Genomic DNA, 19270 nt, shown 5'->3' with positions numbered 1-19270 from the left:
GGGCAGGCGCTGATCTCTTCTCTCTGGCGACCAACGCCAGGACCCGAGGGAATGGCAGGGAGATGTGCCAGGGGAGGGTTAGGTTGGGTATTAGGAAAAGGTTCTTCCCCCAGAGGGTGGTGGAGCCCTGGAACAGGCTCCCCAGGGAGGCATCACGGCACCAGCCTGGCGATATTCAAGAAGCACTTGGACAAGGCCCTCAGAGACATGGTGTGAATTTGGGGCTGTCCTGTGCAGGGCCAGGAGCTGGACTAGATGATCCTTGTGGGTCCCTTCCAGCTCAGGGCATTCTATGATTCTAACCAGGCTGCCTGTCAGGATCTGTCTTCTGCCCCCACTGCCTGTCAGCAAGTGTTAGTCACATGCATATGCTTAAGAAATCTCAGTGAGGTCTGGGACTGCCTTAGTCTGTTAGACACTCTCCTTGGTTTTGGGCAGCGTTCAGTCACCTGAAGCAAGAAGAGCCATGTAAAAAACTCATGCTCAGAATGTGAGTATTTACAGTACTTGCAGCTGTACTTAATTTTGTGGGAATTCTCAGGTGGCTGAGAACAGGTCGCAGGTTGGGAAGCCAGTTGTTTCCAATGGGGTAATAAAAGCAGTGGCTACAGGCCTGTGACTCCCTTGTGATTTCACTTCAGTAACCAGGTCTCAGAGACCTCTTTTACATCCGTATTTCATTATTTTTTAATGGTGGGTTTTTCATAAACACCTTCTGAAACACTGAATTCTCTCAGGAAGAGGCTGCTGGTCAATCAGGCAAAAAGCCTCTGAAGTACAGATCAAACTTTAGGTATCTAAGAGGGCAGGTTTTTAAAGCTGTGTTTTCTGACACTTCTGCATCTCATGCAGATTGCATACTGGATACAAATTTCATCCTATTATTTTCTGTGTGCCATCAGTTTTATGCTGCAATTCTTCAGCATCAGCACGAACCAGTAACAAGTGAATTTCCAGCTCTGGAAAGCAACAACTAAAACATTAAGGGTAGGATGGGTAATTGCTCTAGTTAGTTTAAAACAAACAAACAAAAGAAACCTGTGTTACATTTGTACAGGCTAAAATGGACTGAGGCAATAAAATGGCTAATCAAATAAATACTATGATACCTTCAACAAGGTACTGTGATAGATCTGCATGAAATAATATAACGTTTCCATCACACCACATGAAAAAGCATTACCTGTTGTTCTTGTCAAACGTAGTAAGACGAGTGGGATGAGTCCTGGATTCTTAGATGCAGCGAGGGCTGAATCAGCAGTTTGGTGCCTCCAGCTCCGCCTTCCTGGAGTCTCCTTGTTGCAAACCCTTGCTGCAGGCCTTTCCCTTCACTGTAACCTCTTCTTGGAGGTTTGTAGCCATCACAACAAGGATGAAGGTTGTAGTTTTTATATCATCAAGTTTTTGCTTCCAGCTCTCTACAAATTAAGAAGGACCACTTGCACATCTTGTTCTCAAGCATATCTCAGTGTCACTGACTACTGGTGAAGCAAGGAGTTTTGCGGGGTGGTACTTTTAAATGAAAGCTGAGCTTCTGGTCCTCCCACACAGTGCAGGAATTGGGGCCCTGAGTTCTGACTTCTCTTGCCCATGCATGGAAATAACTGACAGTATTTGTTATTTTAGACACAAAACTATGACACAATGAGACAGGAAAGCACCTGTGTTAGTTCACAGCACTCCTTTCCAGCCACTGTCATTGTATTTTATCTCAATTCAGTTCCTCCCCAGCAAGCCAGCCCAGTACTAGTCTGCCAGTAAGAATGCAAGGAGGAGAAGCAATGGCACAAAAGCGGGTGCTCAAATGGGATTTTGAACAGACCGAGGGGAAGATAGACTTCTCCCACATTCCAACAGACTTTGAATGCAAGCTTGTTTTTAGCAAGCTAAAGCATCAGCATTCCCAGAAAATTCAACTCTGAAAATATCAGCTGAAAATCACTATTTAGTTTCTCTAATACAACACAGACCTGAGGTTCTGATCCTGTTCTTGGTGCCTTTGGCCTAAGAGATGCTCTGCTGGCTTCAGTGGGATAGCATATGACTACAAATAAAGACATTAGTAAGTTTGAGAATATAATCAAGATGGACAAAGGTTAGAAACAGAACAACAGTAAGGCGCGGCAATGAGAGGACAGCTATTTAAAACAGCTCAGTGTGCTGGGAAGATCTGATGATGAGAAACTCTGGCCCTGCATTTGCTTGCAAGTTGTCTGCCATCCATTTCTGTAAGCTGCTGGAACAGGAAGGATTTCTTGGTGGTTCTAAAGATCTTTATCAGAGTTGATTGCTGCAAGATATCATCCATGTACTAATTTTTGCAGCTTTGGGGGGAATGTTTTATGAGCTGGCAAACAGACGGTAGTGCTTCAGCAGCCTCCATGTCTCCAAATTAGTTAGGCATCCTCTGTCAGTCCTGTGTTATGAATGAGTTTCTGTGTCACTGACACAGCAACAAGCCAGAGCAGGGGGAGAGGAGACGTCAGCTGGTGGTCCAGGCAGCGTCCCAGCACTCTCCCAGCTGTCAATAGCAGCATAGCAGCCGCTCAGAGATGAACAGCTGAAATGATCAGGGAGAATGTCCATAAGCTCTGCTAATGCTCCTTCTGACCCGTGAATGATTTTGCTTGTTTTCCGTGGCACATGCTGGGATTGCCCCTCTGTCCCAGAGCTGGAGGCAGAAAGTGACCTCTGTGCTGGATGATCCTTCTTGCGCAGGGAATGAAAAGGAAGTTCAAAGAACTGTTAGAGGAGTGACTGTCATGCAGCTGGGGTGGAATTCATCTGACCATGAACACTTCTTCAGTGTAGACCTCACCACCTGAGCTAGGTGCCCTCAGCTCCCTTTGCTGTCAGGATGAGTTGTGCTCTGGAGTATCTGTTTCTTTCCCCAAAGTGTGACTAGCTCTGTGTTGTAGAAAGGTGAAAGGCAGCAAATCCCACTCTTAAATATTCATGGCTTGATTGATAATTCAGGCTTTTTTTTTTTTTTTTGTCCAAAAGTACAAACAAGGATGATACTTACCTGGCACTTAATGTCTGTAGACCTCAAAACGTTATACAGTGGAAAGGAAGATCATCAGTATCCTAACGAGGCAATGGAGGTATAGAGAGTGTTGCCTGCATTTGTTTAGGAGAACTGGGTAGAGCCTGGACTATCCCACATTTTTAGTATGGACTGTGAACGTAACTTTATTCATCCCACCATTCAGGAAGGCTCCCTGACATCTAATCTGTCCTTTTGAAGGATATGGGCCATCAGTTGGCTTCCCTACCCAAGGAGTATGATCTGGGAACATATCCATTATTTTATAATAACCATTTGTAAGAAGGCAGAGCGCATCCGGAATCACGTTAGGTAATCATCCTGTAGGTGCATTTATCCCTTCCTTGAATTCATCAATATAAGAGCCTGATCTGTACAATAAACTGCACAGAGTGGAAACCAAAGTTAAGAGCATTTTCTACTGGAGAAGCTCCATTGTTTTCTGAGAAGGCACTCCTGGTTTGTTCCTGTCTGAGGCAGAGAGGAATTGCATCCACATGTAATCATGGTTTTAAGAGGTAATATCAAAGGGCTGTAAGGCCTCTCTGTCTATCTTTTTTATTAAGAATGATGTTTTTTTGGAGATCTTCCAGTACTGAACACTCATGTAATTCAGTTATTGCTCCAAAAGTAATCCTGTTTATGATAATCATGGCAGGAGACTCAGGCTCTGCCTTCATGTGCACACCCGTAACATCTGTGCTACTTGCTTGGATCAGTGGGCTGAATATGGTTTCATAGCTGTTGAATTTATAGCTTGCAGATCATTTTCTAAGCATTAAAATTATTCTGAGGGATTTGATGGGAGAGCTGGACCATTCCTTTACCCATGTAATTTGCCACCGGCTCAGTCAGCACCCTGTACCTGCTGTGGCATGCTGGTGGGACATCACTTCAACTTGCCCCAATAAGAGCCCTTTGTATTTTCGCAAGTGACTTTGGGGGGAAGTCACTCAGCGAGTGAGTAAGGAAAGCAGTTACTCTCAGACAAATTACAGGCTGGGGGTGGAACAGCTGGCCCTGCTGACAATCTGACAGACTGCCTACTTTGAATTGCTCTGTGCTGTCTACGCTGGTGTTTCTGGTCCTCTCCCTTCCTCCCTGCATTACCCAGGATGAATGCATAGTCTTCAGCTCCCCTGTGCCAGGCCCCATGCCCCATCTGTGCACAGCATGTGTTGTTTGTCATGTCACAGTGCAGTTTGTCCTCCTTGCAATGTCACAGAACAGAACATCCTGTGTGTGATGTTGCAGCAGGCTCTGTGTGGTCTCTACCTGTGACATCACTGAGGGCATTATGAAAGCTGTGCCCATTGCAGGCAGGGGAACTTCTTTCTGAAACAGATTCTGGCTCCATGCAGATCTCTCTGGCACAAGGATGCATATGGGGAAGGCAGCAATGAGAAGACACAGTCGTGTTAGCAGGGCTACTGAAACGCTTTGCAGTTTTCCGCATAGGTCCCTGTGGGCATCTCTGAGCAGTTAGGGTGAGGTCATCTACCAGACCATCCCACACTGTTGTGCTCCTTCACACTGTCTAGCAATAAAAATAGCTTCAGTTCTGCCTGGGGAAGGTTTATCACGTGGTGGACAACTGGGTGGCTGCCTTGAAAGGCCCCATTAGGGTCCCAGCTGGACCTAGGAAAGGCAGGGAGGGAGGAATGCCATTTCACATTGGCCTAAACCACATGCAGCACTATGGCATTAGATAGATACCTGGTGCTGCTGGAAGCTTATGCTGGTGGTTTAGGTTTTCTTCCTCTTGGACTGGCAAGGCCTGTACAGTAGCTCGAGGGGACTCAACAGATTCCTTATCCTTGGTGTTGCAACGTAAAGAGCAAGAGATTGGGTTTACACCTGCGGACTGGAATATTCTGTCATGCCAGTGTAACAGAGCTGGTCCTGTGGGCATTACATTCCCGAAGTTAGAGAAGAACCGAAGTCTGACCAGCCTGAAAGTACCAGGCTTGGAGGCTATGATGACTTGCATGGCCGTAGATTGAAAGGAATGCTACTGAAACCAAAGGAGAGGGCTGTGAACCTTTGACAGAAGATCATTGGCTTATACTTCGCTGAGCTGCAAACTTGCTAGCACAGCTGATTGTATGCATCAGATAGCTCTGGTTCTGTGCTGTCCTGCTACGTCTTCACTGGAGAAGAAGGACTGAGATTCTTTAAAAGTGACCTTACAGATGTCTCTCGGACTGTCATTCGGGACATGCTGATCTGCTCTTAGATGCTACATCTCTACCATGTATAGGTGAATGTCTCAACATGCGTTCATCAAATGTGCCCAGAACTATTCTCTGTCACAGAGGCACGCTGGTGTGGAACAGTGTCCATCTATGCCATGAAACTGTCTTAGCATCCAAAGCAGTGCTGGGAATGGGCCCTGGCCCATGCTAACTCGCAGTGCATAGCCAGGAGCATAACACAAAAGTATGCAAAGGCACATCAGTACTTCAGCAGTAAAGGGACCCAAGTTTGAGTGCCTTGGAAACATTCCCTGCCACTGTTTAACCTGCTGTAATAGACAGGTACCTCTGTGTACACAAGGAATTTAACTCCTTGCAGAGAGAGATTTCTCCAGAGTACTTCCACTAGTGCTCCTATATACAGTTTTGCACAGTTGCAGTGAGGAGTAATCGGTGAGACTTAGGACTGTTCATGTCCACCAATTTATCTGAAAGCTTTGCTAGCTTTCAGAGAACTTGGTGGGCTTGGAAAGACGTTGCACCAGCTAGGGCAAAGCAGAGCTTGAGCAGTCTCAGCACACATCTGTTTGTCACACAATGTCATACCATGGGCATCATTTTTAGATAAGGAAAGTAATGCAGAGAGGGAAAAGTCTGTGCGCATAGATACTGTGTTTGTGAGTAAGAAAGGTACTTCCAGAAAGCCAACTCCTAGAAAACCGTTTTTATTCTCACTCTGTGAGTCCCCCTTGCTTTCCTGGACTGCATCAAATCTCCTCATCGAACACTTTTGCTTGGCATCTTTTGATCCCCTCAGTCGGTTGCTGTGTTAACAGAAGTATCTCTTCACCTTTTGCCAAGACTCTTAGTCATGATACTGCCATTATATAAAACATCTCATTTCTTCCTTTCCAGTGAGGATCGAGTCATTGAACATTACAAGAAACTAAATGGTCAGACAAGAGGTCAAGCAATTGTGAAGTAAGTGAAATAAGAGTGACTTCTTGTGACCTTTGTTCTATCAGGAAACATCTATACTGGACTGTAAATACAATATGTAACTATGTCTCCCATCTCATCTAATGCTTTATTTTTAAGTATTTCTGTAGTTATTTATTTATTTAAGCTTTTTTTCCCCCAGATCATCCTCTCGGCTTCTCAAACATGTTATTCTTTTATGTGTTGTTTTGCAGTTACATGAGCATTGTAGAATCCCTCCCAACATATGGAGTGCATTATTACGCAGTAAAGGTATGTGCTACAAGAAGGGGTCATTTATTGCATTAAACTGTTGTTGGAGAGGGAGAGAGGTACAAATAACCATGCTGCTTTCAGAATACAATACACCGCTACTGAAGTCTCTTTCACTTCCTGTGGTAGGATAAACTTATTTCAACTCTGTAATGAATGTTTGGTAAATACAGCTCCAAAGAGGAAAAACCTGTTCTTGGAGATAAAACTCCTGGAGTCCTATTGTGCTGGAGATGTTCAGCCCACAAACAGCAGCAAGCTCTGGTGATGCCAGTGAACCAGCACCAAAGGGACAAGACAGCCACATTGCTGGCAGACTCGATGCTTCACTGCTTTTTGTAGTTCCAGGAGGTCAGACTTTTCCCAGCCAGCAGATCCATGAGCAACTAACTAGGGCCAGCCATGACCTGCAGACTGCACCTCCCTTTGCTTGAGATATAGGTAGATGGATACAGATATAGTACACCTTTTTAATGCCTAATAGTTGTCCTATAGTCTAGAGATAATGCATCCCCCTCCCCAAAGAGTTCTCTGCTTCTAACTATGTGGATTTCATTCAGGTATTCATTAAATCCCTCATTTCTTTTGTCTAATGATTTATCACCAGATCTTCCAGTCTCATATTATTACTTCCCTGCCTGACCAGCTGTGTAGGGTTGTTATTTTTTTTAAGTAGAGAAATCAATAAACATATAAAGAAAGCTATATCCACATTCCCCAGAGCATATTCCCTCATTTATCACCCCTGAAGTTTTGATGTGTTTCATCATTATCTCCCGGCACAGATCATATGGTTTTTCATACATCTGTAACATCTTGCACACATGGGGTACGATAAAAACACAAGTGTCTGACCGTACCTGTCTCATGGAGATGTGTTTCTGGTCTGTTCCTGCTAATGTGCACGGCATTTTGCAAAAAGCGTTAGCCTCATCTTTTGCCAGAGGGCAGGATCCCTCCAGCCCCCTTTGCATCCAGATCTCTTGGGCTACTCTAGACAAAAAAAGATATGGTGGATTGGGCTGGGTGTTCAAGTCCGCGAACACCCAAGAGCTATCCCAGTGAACTTGCCATGATCAATAAGTACCGGTGAGCAGTAGTGACGCAGGAAACACTGAACACCTTAGGTTTTGCTTCTGCCTGATGTGGGGGTTTGGTTTTGCTGCATTTTCCCCTGCCATTCTCCATGACATTAACAGAACAGATGTAATTTCATTGAGGACTCCAGTTCAGTAAATTGCAGAGAGGCTGGTATCAGATATCAGCCATTACTCCATAAGGCCATTTTATTGCATACTCAGACACAAAGCAGTTGGGTCCGAGCCTGTCAGACCTTATCACTTGGTAGCTCTCAGATCCCATTACTGCTGCATTTTCCAGATTAATGCTAAAATCCCTCCACATAATTCAAGTCAGCTGGGTGATTCGCTTCCTTCCTCTCCAATCTCTGAATGTTCAGACTGAATAATTTACAGGGAAGAGAAAAAGGCTGCACCACTGCACAAGGGACCCATGTCAAACCTCCCCACTTCCCCTGGCACCATTTTGAGTAGCTTGATCACAGGTGATGTGTTTTAAATGGTTTTATATGCCACAGCTAAAAGTGAAACAGATCTCTCCTAAACACCATGCAGCTTTGTGACTTGAGGAAACTCAGCAGGAGTAAACTTAATAGCACCCATGACATTCAAAGATATCACTTAGAAACAAATCTTCACCTTGAATAGCAACCTAGGAAATCTCCAGCATTTCCCCATTCCATTCAGTGTAACTCCCTCTCTTTTCTTCTTCCAGGACAAGCAGGGAATTCCATGGTGGCTAGGACTTAGCTACAAGGGGATTTTTCAATATGACTACCATGACAAAGTGAAGCCAAGAAAGGTAAGTGTTTACTTTTCTATCAAGGTCTGGGCTTGCCACACATGTTATACCTTGATTTGAGGGTGTGATGTATGCCAAACGCTGGCATTGATTTATGTGATTTTGAAGGATATTGTTTCTCCCAAACTTGTCCAAATGTCTGCAAAGAATTAACGGACAAAAGTAGCTCTTAATTTATTAAGTGTTGTGGTACAGGAGGGAAATAACTGGCACTTAATCTTGCAACTTACGCTTCTTTTTTGCACGGTTCATAAAGCATAAATGGGAGCTGAAGGACTGATCGTCTCAGGTGCTGGAGACCTTCCATCCCCACTAGTTGTGGTGGGATTGAGGGTGCTCAGGATAGTGTATTGTCAAGCCATAAATGATCTGAGAAAGAAGGGAAAGAAGGGACAGGAAAACTTCTTCCATTTATTGCAAAAAGTAAAAATTGCATGCTTTTCCCAGGAGCAGCATTACATTTAGTAAGCAACAATTTTACTAACTGAAGAGTTAGCGTCAAGCTAACAAGAAAATAAGACTTTCATCACATGCCTAAAAAAAAAGGCATTAAAAGATTTGTGCCCAGTATCTGATTTGTTTAGGAACTTCACTTTCAAACAGTTCACAAATGAAGGCATGGCGTGCTATGCTATCTATGATCTCAGCACAAAACTAGAGCTTGGTCAGTGATGACTAGCAATTCTGGTCTTTTTATTACTATTTTTAGTGAGGCTTTCAATGCATCTGAAAATCAGGATTTGTCACAGTCCTTCCAAATTGCCTTTGAGAAATCCAGCTAAGGAATGTCCTGTTCGTTTGAGGAGGAAGGTTCTAATCCCCTGAGTTAATCCTACTAGGCAGATCCATGTGCTCCGATTTTCCCACCGAGGGTGCCATCTAATACAAAAAAGCTCATCTCTGAGCACACGCCCTGCAGGTGGGCATGCACAGTCTGTTAGCAACAGTATCTCTTGGACTGAAAACCCCTGGAGATATCAGGAGGCAAGGTTTCAGGCTTTTTTGCAGAGTGCAGAACTGGATGATTTGGCGCAACTAGACAGCTCTTCTACAGATGAAAATGCTTCTATCCTGAATTAACATACTGCATTTCTCTGCATTTTCTCCTTCTCATTTTGCCTCTATACCAAGGTGTCCCCCCACCCTTTCCTTCACCTCCTCTGATCACATTCACGTTGGACACTGTCTGGTGCTCACGGATAGCATCTTCTATTAAAATAAACAAGAATGAAGGTTTTGGTAGAACACAGAACTGCTAAGGAGGCAGCAGGAGATAATAGGTGCATTGATTAGCCTTTTATTCACTGAAGGCTATTAATGGTGCTTTTTATTCACTGAAGAAAATTATGAGGGGAGTGAGGGGGTCTTCACAGAGCATCTGTGCTCTAAGAGATGTATCTATTTGGGATCAATCATTACCTGCAGGGCAAGCCACACTCACAAACGATAGTTTAAAACGTGCCTAGGCTAGGCATTTGCACCCACATACCTCCGTTAGTGCCAACACCCCAGGGAAGACATGTCCTTAAAACATGCCTTCAGAAGTCAGTCTCAGTGATTGAAACATTTCTCTGGAGGAAAACATTGCCCTGCTATGACAAAGATTCAGCCATGCACAGGCTATAGCAATTTTCATCAACCCTGATGGGATGAGAGGATTGATGGAAAGCATCAGAAGAAAGGAAAAAAGAGGTCAGGTACTCTGACTGCGTGAGAGGAGACAGACATTTCCACTAGAAGAGTCAAGCCTCCTTTCCTAGCTCCTCTACTTTCTCTTCTTCTCAGCCACTCAGGGTGATCTGGTTTGTAGCATCTCTTTTGGAGCTTGGTAACATCTTGGCCAGCCTCTCTGTGTCCCCACTAACCTACCTCTAGCTCTCATGTTGCCCCTAGAATCAAGAACTGTAGGCATATCCTACCCTTTTTCTGCAAGTGTAACCCTAAAAAACAGTGTGCCAGTTTTCTATTTATTGGGAATTACTATTTTTTTCTCTTTAGCAAATTATGTACAAAATCCAGGAGACCCAAAACAATGGTGCCATTTTATGTATAAACCACTGAGGACTTCTGTGGCTTAGCAGAAGGGGTCATAAATCAGGGAGAGAAGGTTGGGTGGGAAGGGAGACCAGGAATTTCTGGGTAGAATTTGTCCATTGCCATAATCCAGAGACCACAGCAGAGAAAAGACAGCCTAGATGAGCATTCCTCTGTTACATGATGCTTGCAAACCCCATCTGTTGGTAGGGCTATTCCAAAATGCACAACCTAAATCAGGGACAGGACTAGGATAGAGTGGCTGAGGCTTCATAATTTTGTCATCATGTGCTTTTACGCTCTGCAGAGCAAGTAAAAAGACCTCCTACCCTACCGAGGTGGTAAAACTGCTCTGTCTAGAGCAGCCCAACTCCCTCAGAGAGGTGCAATCTTTAATCCTCTGCTAATTAGATTGCAAACTTACACTTGATAACCCTGGTATCTGGGAGCTTACCATAGTGTTTCCATTTCACTGTACCAGCATGGGCTGGTTCAAGTCTTTGCTGTGCAAAAGGGAGGGGTAAACCTTACTGAACTTTCTGTAGGGTAAAATTAGGAGGGGAAAGGGGAAAGAGATTATGTCTTTTCTGATCTTTAATATTTTGTTCCTGCACATTGCCAATGCCAGAAACAAATTGAAAAATTATAATGGAAAAATAAATCTCCCTGGAAGAAACACAGGCAGAAAATTGTCGCAAGAAACCAGCTGAAACCAAGATATTGATATTAAATGCGTATAAAAACCTTGCTTGTCTTATAAGGGAGAATGTAATGTTTTCCTATTATGTCATCCTAGATAGATTTCCATGCTTATTGTGTTTGCAAGTAAAACTGTAACCCACACTAAGCAGCTGAGCCCATCTCAGACGATCCCATTAGCAGTCAGTCAAAACCACGTTTTTATTAAATTGCTGGAGTAAATCAGCCATGTGTCTCTAGAAAACTAACTAGGTTTGTCAGCAAGTTGGATGAGTCCAGAGAGGAGAATTGAGGCTGACACAGGGCCAGAACCTGATTTTGCTTGTGCTATTCTCACTCAGGCGTATGTCTTCCAGCTTTCCTGGGGATGCAGCTGAGGTGGGTATCTGGCACCTAGTCCAAGGTGCTTCAGACCGGAATGCAGGGCTATTAAACAGGAATGCAGCTTGCACTGGGCTGCAGAGCCTAATGTGACTCCATGCTTCTGTTTTTATGTTCCCTTCTGCCAGTGCATGAATTCTGTGGAAGCCCTGAAGCTACCCAAAGCCATCACTTTGAGGCTTATCGTTCTGCTTTCTGTTTTTAATCCTCTATGTTCAGGGGCTAGCTCACAGACTCAGCAAGCCCTGCCAAAGGCTTCCTCTTGAATGCTGCCTGTTCAAACCCAGATTTGGTCCATATCAGTTATGACCTGACAGCTGTTCATTCTTAGGTATTAAATAAATGCAAAATTGTCAGTATACTTCACAAAATCCATCACTGCAGCTGGACAAGAAGAAGGGACTATCAAGTGTGGAATGATGGCTGCTGTCCTGCTAACCATATGTTGAGGCATTCTGGAAGTTTAGTAGTGGCTTGCAGAACCAGGGTCATTTTTTGTAGCAGCAGCACACACCATCCAGGATGGGCAGAATCGATCTCCCTCTGTGTTAGGCTTAGCTTCTACAAACTCTTCCCTGTGGAGAGAAAAGGCCCTTCAAGGTTCGGTGTGCCTTCAAAAAGCACATCAGAAAGGAGTAATTGTCCTGCTGGGCTCTACCCGTCTTGGGCCAGCAACATCCAGTATTCATGACAAACCAAAGCAGATTCTTTGGAGCCAGGTCTTCAGATAGGATGTGCCAGCACCACGCTCCCACAAGCAGCTGAGGCTGTAGTGACCAAAACCATTGTTTTCAGAGAAGGGTCATTGGGGTTTTTTTGCTTGCATTGCAGAGTAGTTGGAAAGAAAGAGCAAGGCACTGCAGCTCCCCTATTGTCTGTGAGTGGTGTTCGTTCATTTTAACCAGCAGGTAGGGATGTAACTACATCCCAGGAGACCTGTACATGAAGCAGAAGTGGCGTAGCCTGGAGCTCTGAGACCTGTTGTTCTAGTGAGGTATTCCCACTGATTTAAGAACCCAAAAGGCATCTTTTACTGCACACAGCTTAACAGTTAGTAAACAATTAACTCCAAGCTGAAGAGTGAATGATTAATAAAGTCAGCCAAAGGACTTCCATATGGCCAATAAACAGAGAAATTGTTTAACTTATCACCAAAAATAAAATTACTTTAAAGAAGGGTCTGGTAGTGTTTGGTTGTTTTGCAGGAAATACCACTTTGTAGTGTTATCCCTTTTTCTTCCACAGAAGGCTAGTGGCACCAAAACTTAAGGAGAGCTTTTTTTCTCAGACTCATTATTAGTGTTTGCATTCTCTGGTTGACTGAAAAGGTAGATACTCAAGGGGAATAAAGACTTTTGGAAATAAGATAAAATGTAAGGCATCCCAAAATTCAGTTGTGAATGTAACTTGACAAAGATTTTCCCTGTGACAGCCAAACATCAGTTTCTGCCATTTCTTCCCAGCATTATCCTTTCTCTGAGATGAAATGAAGCATGCTATGAAAATATTCTGTCCCTTGCCATAAGGCCTCCACAGTGCTCTATGGATTCTCATTACAGAAGAATTTAATTTATACTATTGTTATGAATCCAAAGCAATGGTAACAGATTGACTTCGCATTTAAACATGCAAAAGCAAGAGCTGAGTTGGACCCATCCTATCAAGAAATACAAAGCACAAGTAAAATCAGTAGCAAACTTTTTCAAAAAGAAAATAAGATCTGTTTGATCAGGCAGAAATCATCTGCTTGTCAAAAGCATGAGCAAAGTAATCAGCACATTAGTTGTGTCCAGAAAGTGAAAGATTGCTGCGTGATGACACTTGGCCTTTTCCAAGCGCAAGAGATAGAGTGAACTTTCCCAATTCCAGAGGCAAAATGAGATATTTACACAGGAGGAGCAATAGCCTAATTAAGAACTGCTTTATTGCAGAACAAATAGAGATCCTCTCTGCTTTAGGGCATAATGAAGCATTGTCAAGTCAGTAATTGCATTGATGGAGTGGTTAAACTTGTGCTTCCTGTGGTGAAGGAATGACAGAGCAGTAACTTAAAAGAACCATAAAATAGGGATTGATGTGAAATGTATAGAAACTAGTGAACGATGGGGAGGAGGAAGCTGACAAATTAGTCTCTACCCTTACTGCTCATAGAACATCAGGACATTCAAAAAGGCAAAAGAAACATGAAATTCTGATCCATTAAAAGGAGTCCAATTCACTTGCATAACTCCTTGCTGCATGATACAATCTAAGCCAAGAGTTTAGAAAGGTTTAAGATAGGACTAAAAGTGTGTAAGGGTGACCCCTCCATCCAGACTTATAACATTGAATTGGTTATTTTTGAACAGGATTTTGGGAGGGGTTATAAACCCGCATGTTCAAGGAGGGCGTTTGATTTGGCAGCAAGTTGGTTTCTGTTGTCAGAGGTACGGAACATGTGTAACACTCCTCTCACTAGCACGCCACTGAGCCACAGCGTGTATGCAGAAAGGGCTGGCCTTTCTCTAGAGCATCCTGAATCAAGTGGGGTCAGAGACAATGTATTGGACCTGTGTCTAATTGGGCTTTTCTTGGAACAGCATCATTTCCGAAGACCCCTTTGCAAACTTCTTTGCATTGCAGACAGGGATAAAAGATTTCAAATTTACACATCATACAAAAGGAGCAGAAAACATTTCCGGTAAAATACTGATTTAAAAGCTAGTGGAGTCCCAGAGGCATTGCTATAATAAATTATTCACTGTGATTAGCTGACTGTTAAGGACTACCTGCTGACTCCTTCTGCTCAGCACTTTTATTTCTCTTCCCGTTGCTGATCCTTCATGCCTTTTGGATTATGGACTTGGCTGTAAACTGAACCAGTCTTCAGGTCATGGCAGGTTCAACTCATTCTATAGTGCAGTAATTCAGTCTTGGTTTAGTATTTGGAAATGTGGAGCACTGGAGGAGGGAGACATATACAAAACAAGGTTCCTTACCATGCCGTTTCTTCTTATGGAAAGAGGTTGCTCACCCCATTTCCTTCCATATCAAAATATAAGACCCAGACCTGTGACTGTTGAAGAGCAGCCATAGTTTAAGACCTTCCCCTACTGAAATCTCTGCACAGGAGACCATGCTCTCACTAGCACCTTTTTTTCCTGCTGCTTGCCCTCAATTTGGGTTGCCTACCATCCAGCAGCAGGCTCTTCCCCTTTCAACGCTCACTACTCCATGCCTTACCACTGCACTTCACTGTGCCAAAAAGCTGCCAAGGGCACTGGGAGATGAATAAATCAGATCAGAGCACATTGGGCTAGAAAGCAGGATTTTGTCCCTGACACTGAGGATTTTCACAGGATTTGGCCAGACGTGCCACTGGGCTGTCATTCAGTGAACATTTCTTTTGGCAGCAGTACCAGCTGAAGTGGCCTTCACCACCCTCCTCCCCCAGTGCAATCCTACCACCACTGCTCACTTCCTCCCCTGGGCCCCTTCCCCAGTCATGCTGCTGGAATTGTGTGGCCAGGAAGGAAACTGCTCCAGAGAAGGGATCAGAGCTCAGCATAACCCAGCCAAAAAAAGTGGTCACTTTTAACCTTGACCAGTTCCCAATCCCATTCCCCATCTGGCCCACTATCAGTACCCTGTAGGAGCACAGCTGTAGGAGCTGGATATGGGTGCAGGCTGCATAAGTCATGGCAGCCAGAGAAAGAAACTGCCATTAACCTACACAATAACTTTGTGGAGCAAGACAAGGGCTCCGTAGCTCAGAACAAGACAGAAGGAGTTTGGCTGCATGGAATTTGCCATGGTTGAACCAGGATGAATTAACAGTTAGGTATAGGTCATCATCACCACTTTTTCTCATATCAGCTGGAAAAAGTTTACTTCAGTGTCTCTTCCAAACAGGGCTGGTCTCAGACCACTAAGGAGATGGTCTAGGTAGAGCAACTTCTTAAAATCATAGAATAGTCATGCTCAGTTTCCATTATCTAAGTAAATAAGTAGCTTGATCAACTGTAATGGTTGTAAACACTAATACATAGTGTAAGGCACTGCTGTTTTATAAGGAAACCAGCACTATTGTGGTGGTTTAGTGTGTGTGTCCTGTGGTGATACCATCAGGCATGCAGTCCCCAGGGTTTTCTGTAAGAATTTATATTCACAAAGTCTACAGAATGACATCCCATCCCCTGATCCAGCCAAGTCAAGCCCATGGCTACCATTAAATATAGGAATAGTCCCATCAAAATAAAACTCCCTTGCTCTAAGTGCTTTGTCATATTCAGGTCTTAAAGGGTAATTCTCTATAAAAGCAGCAGCCAAGTCTTAAATGATTCTGCAGCGCACAGCAGGAACTTCAACAAGATGCAAAGACAAATCACTCCAACAGCACAAAGTGAAACAAATTGGACGTCAGTGCCCTGGAGTTAGGGTGGAGATCTGGAGTGAGACTGAAACCTCCTCAAGCACTTGTGCTTGGCTGTGAAGTGGTAGCAGGCTCCCCGTATGCCCCACCCTTCTCAAATGCTGTCTCTTAGCTCACCAGGACTCACTACCCCAAAGGCCTGGGCATTTTTATCACCAGATGAAGCCAGGCAAAGGCCCAGTTATTCAGTGGCTATGAATATGAGGCATCTTTAAGTCAGTGGCCTGGGGAGGAGGCTCAGAAGGTCAAGTATTGCAGCCCATTACCACGTACATGGGACTGCTGCTGCTGTGGCACCCCATAAGCAGACACCCTGCATCACAGGGGTATTTTTAGTCACACAACCTAGTATGCATGTGCATCATCGCTGCAGTGTGGGATGGGGATGGTGGTTCCTGTATTTTGGTTCCAAGATAGATGTGCTTTAGTCATGCCACTAAAGAAGACAAAAGGATCCTTAGGAAAGAGAGTAGCAGGAATGGATTGTGGGCAGCATAAATCATTCTGGGATGCCACAGCTGATTCATAGGCTGGCCATCCTTTATCTAATACATAGTATATTGTGTCAGAAAGAAGAAATCTTGAATGCAGGAAGATCTAGTGAGAAGACCTAGTCACTTTGATTTGCCTGCAGAGGATAAAAGGGAGAAAATTTAACTTACAAGAATCAGGAAAAAAAAAAGTTCTCTGTAGACGTATTGATTTAGGCACACTGAGCACGGTGACAGCAATGCAATATCTAACAGCATCTACCAAGTGTGTACGTGCAGCGAAGATGAATTTGGTTGTATATAAAGTCAGAGTCTGATCTCCCAGTCTGTATACAGTTATAGACACAAATATCAAGTTGCATTATGTAGACAAATAATGCTTTGTCCAAATAGTGGCTCTTCCCTTTGTGATCTGATGCTTTGCTGTCTCTTTGAGCCAAGAAACCACTTTGAAATTTAATAGGGAATTGTGTCTCCATAATGGAAATGAATGCAGAGTCGTGATTATATAGATCTAGATGCAATTTCTGTTTGGTCAAGCCAGAAGTGTTTGTTGGGGTGGTGTGGTTCCATGAGAACAGCACACAGCAAAAAGGATCTCGAATTGGACCAGAAATTGTTTGTCTGTTTGGCAAAAAAAAGAGTCCTGAAGCCTGAGGGGAAGAAGTAATTAGATAGCAAGCTGGGATTGCTGACAGACCACTGCAAGTCCCACTCAGCCAAGCCACTCTCTCATTCCATGGGGGAAGGTAGGACAGCAGGCCTCTGGGAAGATCACTGGTGAGGTTGTTTCCCACATCAAATCACATAGGAAACCTTTTAGGTTTTTTGTTTTGGGAAGTGAAAGATAAAAAAATACCCCAAACTAACAGAAATATAGGAATGAATGGAAGCATGGCAGGATGGAGGGCTAAGTTATGATGCAGCAGCAACCCCATCTCATGACCTGGGGGCACCCTCAGCAATGGGTCACACTAATTCACAGGTGACAGCCCACGGAAATCTTTTGGTAAACCTGCCCCTGAAACAAAAGTCGATTTGTTTGAGCTAAGATCGTGCTGTTCTGCCTGGACCAAATCCTTCCTCATTCACTCTAACTAGTTTGACAGAGGTATGATTGATGGGAGCAGGGTTGGCTAGAGGCAGAACACAAATCTATGCCCGGAAACCATGGCCCCACTGAAATCACTGGGACAAAACTGCCATTGACTTCGCTGGAGCTGTGATTTTCATATAGTTTAAGGCAAAAAAGGGCCCGCTCATAACCTCCACCCTGACCTCCTGCATAACTGAGCCCCTTGAATTTTGCTCGCTGGTTTGTTCAGTGGAGGGAATTACATTTCCAAGGAGGAATTCTTTGTTATGTTTGTTTTGTCTTTAAACTGCAAAACAAAAGGCTTGGGATTTTGTATCTGCACTCATGCAAGCTGTGTGAAAATACTGTCATTGTTTAGTTCCATTGTTGAGTACCAGTTTTAGTATCGGGATGTCATCCAGGGTTGGCTCTTGCCCATAGCGCAGGCAATGGAAGGGGTTGCATTTGAGCTGTTAGAAATGTGCCATGTTATTTCCCTGCCTTTCCTAGAAGCCTTTCAGAATATCCAGTCTGGGTGGTGGTGCGTGCATTTGGAGGGATGATTTAACAAGGAGTATGATTTAACAAGGCATTACTCATCTAAGAAGCTGCAAGACTTGAAGGACCAGGAGATGCCATATAGCTCATAGTAAGTCCAACAGCAATTACAGTTGGTCATTTATTAGATGCTTAGAATCAAAGAAATATATAGGTCAAAAAGGCCTCTGGAGGTCTCTAGCCCAACCTCCTGCTGAAAGTCAGGCCAACTTCAGAGTTTGATCAGGTTACTCATGGCCCTAGCGTTTGACCACCTTCACTGACTGTTTTGGGTTTGGGGTTTTTTTAATATATCTAGTCAGAATTTCCCTTGCTGCAACCCTGCAACCTGTGTCCATGCTTTTGCTGGGCACCTCTGAGAAAAGTCTGTCTCCACCTCCTTTGTAAATCCCCTTTAGGTCACCAGAGAGAGCAGACAAACAGCATGTAGATCCTCTGTAGACTTGTACAAAAGGTTTGATTCTGAACAGCCACCAAGTGTGATATCTGAAACCCCTGATAGCATGTGCATCACTGAGTAACCCCATTCTGCCCGTGCCCCAACTCAGCTGCTTCAGGGGAAGACATTCACACAGAAAAGGGAAAGAAAATGAGACACCAAATACCTGGGCATTTATATGTGGTTTTTAATAGACCCAATGCAAAACAGTTCACACTGTGTCCCCACCAGGTCATCCAGCCACAGTGCACGCCGCCCAGGTCAGTGCCAAGTCCAGCTCTTCTGGGCACAGCAGGCAGAAGACAGTACCAGGGACCCAGTACCCCGACCCCAGGGTAGAGGAGCCTAACAATAGCACCAAAAGGTACTATTTGGGCATGTTTCTTTAGGCACCATAATCCAGACAGCACTGTGCACCAACCACCAGTGCTGCCCTTCAGCACCCCTCTCTGTCCTGCCCCTGAGCTGTAGGGTGACACAGGAGCCAGCAACAGCCTCATCACTGCCATGCGTTCCCAAAGGTATGGCACAGTCCCTCCACTGGATCCTCGGGCAAGGCTTCCCACACACAAAGGGACAACAGAGCACAGCCCGGAGCCTAGCATACATTAACTCAGCTCCCCACACCTCGGCAAAGTCCAGGTCACCCAGGACAAGAGTGACCAAGCCAGAAACAATCCCCTATGTTTCATTCACAAAACACCCTCCTTTCTTTATCAGGAGCCTCTGGCATTTTTCAGATGCTCTCACACTGACCCTACCTCCTGCTGTGTGCAAACTCACCAGCCCCACCATCAATAAAAATGGTG

The 19270-nt window shown here is 44.3% G+C and overlaps 1 protein-coding gene across 7 annotated transcripts in view; it reads left to right on the top strand.

The window, feature by feature from the left end:
• The window catches only part of FRMD4A (FERM domain containing 4A), a 383615-nt gene that overhangs the window by 317614 nt on the left and 46731 nt on the right, over positions 1-19270 (top strand). For all 7 annotated transcript variants that reach the window (XM_064443502.1, XM_064443480.1, XM_064443467.1 and 4 more), the window contains exons 9-11: positions 6157-6222; positions 6435-6492; positions 8287-8373. In XM_064443502.1, the coding sequence (XP_064299572.1) occupies positions 6157-6222; positions 6435-6492; positions 8287-8373 (211 nt within the window). The remainder of the gene's footprint in view (positions 1-6156; positions 6223-6434; positions 6493-8286; positions 8374-19270) is intronic.

This window comes from Phalacrocorax carbo, chromosome 1 (assembly GCF_963921805.1).
Source record: "Phalacrocorax carbo chromosome 1, bPhaCar2.1, whole genome shotgun sequence".
NCBI lineage: Eukaryota > Metazoa > Chordata > Aves > Suliformes > Phalacrocoracidae > Phalacrocorax > Phalacrocorax carbo.
The sequence above is the reverse complement of the archived record's forward strand: the minus strand, read 5'-3'. Positions and strand labels throughout refer to the sequence as shown.